The sequence below is a fragment of the Tenrec ecaudatus genome, chromosome 13 (assembly GCF_050624435.1).
Source record: "Tenrec ecaudatus isolate mTenEca1 chromosome 13, mTenEca1.hap1, whole genome shotgun sequence".
NCBI classification, from domain to species: Eukaryota; Metazoa; Chordata; class Mammalia; order Afrosoricida; family Tenrecidae; genus Tenrec; species Tenrec ecaudatus.
In genome coordinates, this window is record NC_134542.1 from 60,075,472 (window position 1) to 60,086,157 (window position 10,686).

General features: G+C 41.7%; 1 protein-coding gene across 1 annotated transcript; it reads right to left on the reverse strand.

Moving 5' to 3' along the window:
• Positions 1-1,756: 1,756 nt before the first annotated feature.
• On the reverse strand, positions 1,757-8,261 carry PJVK (pejvakin). The gene is made up of 6 exons (XM_075530005.1): positions 8,051-8,261; positions 7,196-7,391; positions 5,927-6,068; positions 4,672-4,789; positions 2,976-3,074; positions 1,757-2,146 (listed from the first exon to the last, which is right to left on the reverse strand). The coding sequence occupies exons 1-6, from the start codon at positions 8,259-8,261 to the stop codon at positions 1,854-1,856; spliced, it is 1,059 nt and encodes a 352-aa protein (XP_075386120.1). The 3' UTR covers positions 1,757-1,853.
• Between the last annotated feature and the right edge of the window lie 2,425 nt (positions 8,262-10,686).

The following is a 10,686-nucleotide window of genomic DNA, read 5'->3' on the forward strand; positions in this document are numbered from 1 at the left end:
GAGAGATATAGCGTCTGGGGACTTAAAGGCTTGTAAGCAAACAAGCGGCCATCTAGCCCAGAAGCAACAAAGCCCACACGGAAGCAGCACACAAACATGGATGATCATGAAGGGCCGAGGGGACCAGATTTCAAACAACAAAGGTGGGGGGTGGGGGGGAATTACATCACCATGAATGAGGGGGAGTGCGTGATGGGGACCCAATGCCCATCTGTAGACAGCTGGACATCCCTTGCAGAGGGTTAGTGGGGATGAGTCACTCAGGGTTCAGTGTAGCAACAATGAAACTCAAAACCTTCCTCTAGTTCTTGAACACTTCCTCCCCTCCCAACTATCATGACCCTAATTTCTACCTTGCGGACCTGGTTATACCAGAGGATGCAAAGTGATGCAGTAGGGATCTGGAAACACAGGGAATCTAGGACGGATGGACTCCTCGGGGCCAGTGGTGGGAGTGGCGACACCTGGAGGGAAGGGGGTGTAGAAAGGGAGAACCGATCTTGGAGATCTATGTGTAACCTCCTCTCTGGGAGACGGGCAATGGGAAGGTGGGTGAGGGGAGACGCCAGGCAGTGTAAGATAAGATAAAATAATTATTTATAAACTATCAAGGGAGCAGGGGGAAAGGGGAAGCAGGGAGGGAGGGGGAGGGGAAAAAAAGGGAAGCCGAGCTGATTCCAGGAACCCAAGTGGAAGGCGAATTTTGAGAATGACGAGTGCAACGAATGTATAAGGGTGCTTTGCTCAATTGATGTATGTATGGATTATGATAAGAGTTGTATGAGCCCCAATAAAAAGATTTATTAAATTAAAAAAAACTGAAAAAATAAATGGCAGCAGTGAGTTTCACGGAGACTGGAGCACATCGTGACCTCACAGAGCAGCAGCCCGTTGCTGTCAGTCATCCTGTGACTGCACACAAGCCTCAGGCTGCCTTCCATGCGCTTTTAATTTGACACTGCAATTAAACATTTAGGATTACATTAAATTTTTAACACATTTTTCTCATTTTACCAGACCACAGGGCAAAAGTTAAAGAGCCATAAAGTCATCACCTTGGCATTTAAGTCATCTTTCAATGTTGATTTTAAGCCATTTCTCAAAAGTGTTTGGCCAACTTCCCGCTTTTCAGGAATTTTTTTTTACTCAGTATCCCCCTGGAAATTAAAAACTTTGGTCCAGGATAAAGTGTAAGGATCTGCTTTGCAGTCCCCCTTGGCTCATTCCTGAAGGAACCGTGCTGGTGGAGTGGACACACAGTTCAGAAACCAGCCACTCAGGGGAAAGAGGCGGCTGTCTACTCCTGTAAACAGCTACAGTCTTGGAAGCCCACAGAGACAGTTCCACCCTGTCCTATCGGGTTGCTATGAGTTGGAACTGATCGAATGGCAGTGGTTTTTTATTTTATCATTCCACCCCCCACAGTGGGTGGTATCATCCACTCTGGGAAATGCTGAATTAAAAACTGATTAGGTAATAAATGAGTTGGAACAACATGATGAAAATCATGGTCACTGGACTGTATGTACATATGAAGACTTGACAAATGGTTTGTATAAGTCACAATAAAATATATCACGTTTATCACAATAAAAAACTGATACCCAGGTAAAATCTCATACAAGTCATTGTTGAAATTGATAGACCCAATCCCCCCAAAATGTTTCTAAAGTGATTGTCACATGTTATAAATTCCATGCTTTGAACGTTATACTTAAAATAGTTTAAAGTAAGTATTATTGACGTTGCTTTTCAATTTGCCACAGTTCAGTAACATGAACCTCCACAGTTTGGAAAAGGTTTATGGTACAACTTGCATTTTAAACACCAGCAGGGCATAGTAATTTTTCATTTTATTTCATTCTCTTATGCCAAATGTCAAAGCAGGGAACTGCGTGAAGTCTCACATATTTCTGTCCATCAACAGAACACTGAAAGCACCCGTAAACTGTCTCTCTCTTAAAGTTCCCCATTCCACAGAGGATGCACGGCCCTTTTGGGATGTTGTGATTGAGCAAGTTGACTCGGATATGAGTCCCTTCTTTGAGTGAAATATCAGTCATACTGAGAGGTTTGTCATAGAAGTCTGAAACGAGATCATCCAAGTAAAGTTGTGAATGAGAAATGACATCCATCACTCTTCTGTCTAAAAGGACAAAGGCAGAAATATGTTGGTCAAAAATTAAAAAGCTTGATTCTGATTTCACTCCTAAATGAATAATAATTTGACGAGGATACTGACTTTTAGGTTTAAATTCTTCACTCAGTCACGGCCATGGAGTTGATTCCAATTCAAAGTGATCCTATAGGCCAGAGTAAAACTGTTCCTGGGGGTTTCTGAGACTAACTGTTGGGGGAGTACAAAGCCGCATCTTTCTCCTAGTTGGCTGTTTTGAACTGATGACCTGCAGTTATCAGCACAACTCGTAACCCCGAGGTCCACTGTCAGAGGTAGGTCCACTTTGTCACCAAACTCACTGCATTGAGTCAATACTGACTCATAGTGACTGTAGGAAAGGGTAGAACTGCCCTTGTGAGTTTGCAAAACCATTTCCGGGAGTAGAAAGGCCCAGTCTCTCCCACGGGGGCGCTGGTGGTTTTGAGCTCCTGATCTTGTGAATCACAGTCCAGCGCATAAGCACTATGCCACTAGGGCCCCTTAAATTCTTTCTTAAAAAAAATAAAATAAAATAAATGGAATTCTGCGTCCGGATGGTGCTGTCAGGTGACAGACTGCTAACCACAAGGTCAGTGGTGCGTTCACCCTACCAGCCCCTCTGTTAAAGAAAGATGAAGCTCTCGGCTGTGGAAAAGATTTACAGTCTTGGAAACCCTAAGTAAGGTCACTATGAGTTAGAACTGACACCATGGTTATGGGCTTAAGGGAGTTCTAAGAAAAGGGATTACTGACTAGGAAACTTTATGCATAAGTTCAGGGAGAAAAATATATTCAAAGCACTCTTCACTTGACGTACTTCTTTCAAACAGGATGTTTCTCAGTCTGTAGAGCAGGGCAAACGTTGCTGTCTCTTCCCTTTCAAAGCCTCCTCTTGACACAGACGTGACACAAAGGTCTGAAAGGAAAAGGTACTGTAAGACAGTATGATCTGAACAACTTGCTTTACTGAGGAGTTTAGTTGTGTGAGGTAAATGCTGGTACATGCTGCCATTACATTTTTAAAATTAAATTTTATACAATGTCTTAAACATAATATTCACACATTACAGAGAATATGAAAAGGGGATATGTGGTTTTTCTTTATATGAAAGACAGGATAGGCCAACCTATAGAGACAGTAACTGGATTCATAGTTTCTTGGGGGTCGGGCAGGGGAGGCAGGGAGGAAATGGGGAGCTAATAATAATGAGTAGAAGAAAATGCTCTAAAACTGTTGGAGTTTTTAAAAGGAGGACACACAAAACACTTGGTATCCGCACAGCTGGTGTGCAAAGTGAAGGCCCGTCTCTCCGCATCTGTCACCGTGATGGCCAGGCAAGCCCTGTGGAGCGGCTCTGCTCTGGAACACACGGCATCACCATGCACTGAAATTGTTGGCAAGTTTGGTTTGGCACGCACTCTTATGTACGTAGTGTAGAAAATTATTTATACCCAAATAGCTGCGTGGTGTGCACTAATCACATTTCTTTAATATAATGACTTTATTTCATGACTACACGATATCCTATTGTGTAGATGTATCATTACTTAACTAGTCCTGGACAATAGATCTTTGATTTTTTTTATAAGTGATCTTTAAAGTAATTTACAATCTTTTGCTATTAAAAGTTGAATATCCTTACATCCATGTCCGTTCTTGTATGTTTAAGTGTACGGAGGATAAATTCCTAGACGTGCAAAGTTAAAATACAAGTACATTTAAATTTTTCATGGATATACTTTATAGCAACCCTGTATAGAGCAGAGTAAAACTGCTCCTGTGGGTTTCCAAGCCTGTAATTCTTCACCGGCATAGAAAGCCTCGTCTGTCTTCTGTGCAGTGATGGGTGGTTCTGAACTGTAACCTGGTGACACAGTGGTTACATGAAGGCCTGTTAATTGCAACATCGGCCATTGGAAAACATGAACTGCTCTGCGGCGGGAGAAGGAGGAAGCTTTCTGTCCCCGTAAATAGTCAGTCGTAGAAACCCACAAGGTCAGTCCTACCCAGTGCTACAGGGTTGTTGTGAATCGAAATCAACTAGACACCAAAGAGACTGGTGTGGTTTTCTACTGTTAAGGTTATTTGAAGGGATACGAAAATGGGATTTGGGTCAATGAGAGGCAAAACTAAAGAAAATATTTTCAGATTAAGACATTCTAGTTTGGGTTCTTGACACCTCCATACATCTGTTAATGACTTCTCTATTTGCCCCAAGGGAAAGACTACCTATTAATAGGACATTGATTATCCCCTGGTAAGTCAAGGAACACGGTGTCCGAGGACTGTATCTCAGGTGGCAGTGGTGGGAGTCCACAGAAAACACCGCTTGGGAAGGAAAGCAAAGGTGTTTCCCGGGTGCTTCACCCATGCAGGAGACTGGCAAGGCTGAAGGCAACACTCTTGTTATTGCATACACTTAGAGACAGAAAGTGGGTGGGGCAGAGAAACAGGGTCCGTTTAAATTTAAAAATATGTAATTTTCAGTGTTTCATGCAAATCATTTACTCACCAAAGACACCATCCAGGTAGATGAAAAGTTCAAAAACACTGAAAGCTATGGTTGTGTGTGCTGGAAACACAATAGCTTTGTCTCTTCCTCGGGGATTCTGTTCATCCATAAAATGAAACTGTAATAAATAAATAAATAAAGAGTAAGGACCATCACGTGTAAGGTTTAAAAAGAAGCAAAACATCGCCTACAAGTCTACCAAAACAAACAACTAAATTAAAATTCAATCAAAGTGTCTATAAGAGAAACTCAGTTGGGACTCATGATCTACATTAAAGGAATTCCTCACTACTGTCTCACTTACTTTGATAGTGGAAGCAGTGGTATGAGTGCTCTTGGGATGGAAAGTAACTGCACTAGGAGCTACAGTAGTAGTTTTCCAGCACTACCATTCCCAACTCAACTCACTGCCATCAAGTGGATTCCAACACAGTGAGCTTGTCGGGCTGAGAATAGCGCCACCTTTGAGGGAGGCAGCCGCCTCTTCAAGGTAGAGCAGCTGCTGGGTTTGAATCACGATTACGGTTAGCAGCTCAATGCACGGCCCACTCGGTTACCAGGAATCTTAAAGAAGACCATATCTAACGCTCTTTCAGCAGCTTCCCAAAGCAACCACCAACTTATTTTCAACTAAATTTCAATTCATGCCGCTCAGAAGTTGGTGGGTTGCTGAATGTAGCGACTGTCCAAAAATATTTATCTGTAGAGACTTGGAGAAATTATCATTGAGCCCAATTTTTCTATTGCTTTTAATAAAAATCAAGACATTATTAGGTGTCATGGGCTGACAGAGGCAAACAATATAAACATTGAGTTGAAAGTTACACACAATATTTTAAGATTTTAAAAAACTTAACATTAAATGAAAGATGTTTGACCACTGGCAATATTATTTTAGAATAATTGTTTAATGTAAAAATAAAAATTCACCTTAACAGGATTTAAAGTATGTACCCCATCACTTAAAAATAAAATAATTCAACTAAAGCACTCAACAGGGGCCTCAAGTACACACATTATTTCACATTGCAAGGATTGGTGGTTTGCTGCAGTATATCACATAGTCTGAACCCAAGCTTTTTGGACCCATGTTTCATAATCTGATACAAAACCACTACTGGGGAAAACGCTGTACTGTTGCGGCTCTTTAATCTCAACATTTGTCAAAATACATGCAGTTGCACGTGTCATTAGAAACTGAAGAGCAGTCTGAAATGTTCTCCTCGTTAGCCGAGAGCCTGCAGAGTGGGATTACCCTCATTGAGTCCCCTCGAATCCCAGCATGCACGGACAGAGAGCATTGTCGTGTGGTTCGAATACTTTCCATGACCACACACAGTACTGCCTTTCTGCTGCTCCTTGACTGACGTATTAAGCTGTGGTCACAATTAATTTTCCTAAAACAAAGAAGAAAGACGTTCACAAGAATCTGTAATGTGTAAGTACAGAGGCTCAAGTCCAGTGTTTGCTGTCATGTGCTACTTACACAGTCTACTTTTATATTATTTTATTCATAGTCTACTTTAACCAAAAGTAAATTGAGGCAGAGAAGGGAAAGCAAAGACAGACGTGTACACCTAGGTTGATTGCAGCACTTTTTACCATAGCTAACAGGTAGAAACAACCGAAATGTCCATCAATCGGTGGACAGATCAACAGAATGTGGTACCTACAAACAATGGATCACCCTTCAGCTATAGAGAGAACTGGAGTCCTGATACACACCTGACCAGGGAACAACCACCCTGACAGCATAGGAAACCAAGCACAGCAGTCACAAAGGAACAAACTTGCGTGGTCTCATTGTATGAGAAAGACTGGACTTTCTACTCCCATCAACACGAGTCGACATTGACTCAATGGTAGTAAGTTTGGTGGTGGGTTTTTGTACACAGAAATCAAAATGTATTAGTCGTTACCAGGGGAGGGAGGGAGGGAAAAGGAAAAGGAAGTTTTTGTTTTGTTTTCCCATGGAGAGCGCTGAGTTTGCATTAATGGTGACAGAATTAGGAAAAAGGCAGGGAGAAGGTTCCACAAGGTGATAAGTTTCATTGACTTGTTTGTTGTAGACTGATTGCTGTATTCTTTCAATCACATGATTAAACAAATCAGTGTAGAGGAGCGGTTCTCAACCTGTGGGTTGTGACCCCTTTGGGGGTTGAATGACCCTTTCACAGGGGTCGCCCGATTCATAACACTAGCAAAATGACAGTTACGGAGTGGCAGCAAAAATAATTTTATGATTGGGGGTCACCACAATATGAGAAACTGTATTAAAAGGTCACGGCATTAGGAAGGTTGAGAACCATGGGTGTAAAGCCAATGCAATTTTGAGGAACATTTGAAAACTTGACAAGTGAAACCATTTTAAAAATCCTACCTTTATCCAAAGTTTGGGTATGCTATGAATCTGGAGTCTTTTTTTTTTTTTAAGATCTTCTAAATACATCCAAAAATTTTAAATCTTTTATAGTTAAACAAGTTCATGGAAACATTCAAATATATGAAGGAGTATTGTACTGACCGTGTGGTAATTTCCTTGAGTAATGCGGACACTTCCACTTCATGTTTGGTTACTACACCAAAGGAAGCTTTTACAGCAATAGAATCGGATCCGGCAACATTGATCCCAACATCATTCACAATATGGTTGCCTCGCCGTCCATAGAGGGAAACGTCCGACTCGTCTTCATAATTCAGTAAATGATAAGAGGAAATACCTTCCGAGAATGGAAATCGGTATATGTTAAATATCTTCACAATTGTAAGACTCAAATACCCAGTGTTAATAACAATGTAAACCAAGATTAAAAATAGAAATCTAATTAATCTGGCAGCCAAAAAGAATAAACAGCCAAAATGCCCAAGATGAACTTTAATTCCCTTTACAGTCAACAGCAACTCATAAGCATAAAGATTCACTGGGTGGTTAAAAGAAAAACAGGGATTCCAGAGAAATAACTTCTCAAGATGTCAACATCCAGTTATTTACCAATCTAGCCCATAAGATAGATTTCAGTTAACCAGTGGTAAATAAATGAATTGCAACAATCACCGATTACTATATCACCAATACTTCATTTGACCTGGTGAGCTAGGTAGACCAAATAATACCATTCAATAGAGTGTGTCACATTTTACATTAACTGATTAAAACAACTTAGAAAATAATTGATAGACTAGAAGTTTATCCAACAAATACGAGATTTGATATTTCTATTAAACTCAGACATTACTAGTGTGAAGATTACTACTATTGTTATAATAAAAGTTGCTTTTATCATTGACAATAGATGTCAGTAATACATATACAACCTAAGTTTAGGTTACCAGCAAGACAGTTGAGGGAGCAGTCACTCCCAAACACATGCAAACTTACCAGCCGAAATTTCTCTGTCACCTAGGAGAATATCTTTCAAGGTAAAAGGCGTTGAGGTAAATTTATATCTAGGAAACAGAAAGCATCGCTTTTTTTTTACCACCAGACTTAGGGGCTGATATTTGTCAGCTTCACTGAGGCTCGGAACAGGAACTAATCTCCCTCCATCTCCAACTTGCTTGACGAAGCTCTTGGTAGCAGCAGCAAACATATTAATAGCAAAATGTCATCAGCTGCAACCTTTAGATAACAAATCCATATTTTCAAGGAAGAAAATTAGGCACAAGGCCAAGCCTGGCCTGATTTAAAATATAACTATATACAGACGGAATCCAAAGCATGGTTTTCACCCAGTAGTTGGCCAGCACAGAATTCACAACTCTGCCTCGCCTCCCAGCATGTGCTCAGGTCATGAATTATAGAGCAACAGTGTAAAGTGAGACACTAAAAGCAAGTCTAATTTGGAATGGCAGTCTGTAGCTCTAAAATATATAGGGGAAGACTCGTCGTTTTAAAACGCTACCGATGTTCTTGGCCGGGGTCACAGCTAATAAGGATTTAGCAGTGGGTCAGTTTGGAGAAGAACACACAGCTCTGTGGAACACAAAGGATGTCAGCGCTAACTTTAGCCCCCGGAACACTTACAGTGTGCCTCCTTCAAAAGGAATTCCTTTATTCAGTTTTGACCACAGTAAATTACTGTTTTGCATTCTTTTGATATATAGCCTGTTGTTTCAGCAATTCATTCATTTTCTTTCCCTTTTCAGTGGTTAAGCCCCAGGCTACTAACTGAAAGCTCTGCACCTTGAACCCACCTACAGATGGGGGAGGTGAGAGGGAGGATGGGGAGGGTGGTTTGAGAAAGGGTGGCAGCAGGCTTTCCATAAACATGATTGCCTTGGAAACCCCATTGGGCAGTCCCACTGGGTCCTGTGAGATTTCTCTGAGTCAGCAGGTTTATACCTTCAAAACCATGTACTTGTTACTAAATATAAGTTCACAGTATATAGGCAAACGATTGTATTTCAGTCTTTTTAAAAATATTGAATTAAAGCTACAAAGCATATATGTACTTGTATATACACACACCAGTATTTATACTTCTAAGTACACATGAAATACATGTGGACTACATCTCTTGATAATACTGTATGGTCCTGCATTCCTTTCTCTGTGCCCTCTTACTACCCCACTTTCTTTAAAGAGAGAACTAGGTGAGGTTTGGGTAGGGTTCTCTGTGGGGTGAGGGTCCTTGGAGCAACTTTGAGATTGTGGGAAATAATAGGCAGACAGCGAGCCACAGGGACTTCTTGTCCCTATGTCAGGACTAAGCAAGGGAATGTATTTTCCAATGAGTACATATTATGGGGCTTACAGATCTTTCAAAAGGCATGCGCATCATACAGCAGACATATTACATAGTCGATGAGTAATATAATCGGGTAGCAAAATAAACCAGCAGTGAGGTGAATCATCTTGACCTAGTGCTAGTTGACCTCAAAAAACCCTGAGCCCTCCCCAGGGGTTTGCTGTATTTTGCAGTGGATTCGCCTATAGAACCTGATTGCTCTTATCTACAGATAACCTCCAGGCACAGCCAGACACGGGAATGACTCATCTCCTATGGTAGCTCCCTCATTTATGACAGTTCCTTTATGGGGGGTTATTGGAGGGACTGTGCCCAGTCATGAGAATGAAGGCTGAGATTTGTTTATGTCTCATAACCATGAGGGTCTTCCCCCACTGGAGTCGGCTTTCCAGACCTGTAATTATGAGCAGAGAGGATTTAGCTGCATTGCACTCTCATCCGGTCCCTCAGTTTACCACTGTTCTCAAGGAATCTTGAGGCTACAGATTTTATAAACTATAAACTGGTTGTTGAAATATTGCATCACTATGGTTGTTATGTGGATGGTAATGCATTTTGAAATAGTGGCTTTTAATATTGTTTATAAATTCAAGAAAGCATATCTTTAGTGAATAGCAATTAGTACATACATAATAACGAGGAGGGGGTAGAACAGGCTTAATTCAAGCCTGAAATAAGGAAAAATCCGTCTGACAAGATTCTGGTCATTGCATGTTTTTAAGTGTCCGGGACTCGAATGCGACCTGAAAAGTAGACGGCTTTTCTTGATGCCGCGCTTTGTGAGGGCAGTGTTGTCCAAAGCAATCTTCCGAATACAAAGTAAGCACGGGGAGTGATTTCGGCAAGTGGCTAACGAACAACTAGAGAAGCAACGCTTCTAACGTGATTGTCTGGCCCTCATCAAGACTGGCAAACAAAATTACAAACTGAAAGGTTGGTAGAAAATGCGTTTAATTGGAATCTGGTCTATAGAATAGCCTACAGTGGCGCCAAACATGGCTCACTGCGGTCCCGCGCACCAGCATCACCACCCGAACCTGAAGACAAAGGAGACGGCGAAGTGACGGGTGGGTGGGCAGAGGGGTGGTCTCGGGGCGACCCTGCTGCCCCTAAAGACATGATGTGGGAACCAAGAGAACGTCTTCCGTGAATCTGACGCCGGGCTCGAGTCCCGGGGTTTGGGGCCTTGGCAATTGTGCACTCCGGGACAGGCACTTTCTTAAAGTGCGCTAGCGCCAATGCTGCGGTGGGGGCGGGAGTGGAGGGT

What these genes read in the sequence shown, in the direction of transcription:
- PJVK (XM_075530005.1), bottom strand. Translation starts at nt 8,261, where the DNA reads ATGTTTGCTGCTGCTACCAAGAGCTTCGTCAAGCAAGTTGGAGATGGA. An exon ending in TGACAGAGAAATTTCGGCTG is followed by an intron (nt 7,392 to 8,050) that starts GTAAGTTTGCAT and finishes CATTCTCGGAAG; the next exon opens with GTATTTCCTCTTATCATTTA. An exon ending in AAACATCCTGTTTGAAAGAA is followed by an intron (nt 2,147 to 2,975) that starts GTACGTCAAGTG and finishes TTGTCCTTTTAG; the next exon opens with ACAGAAGAGTGATGGATGTC.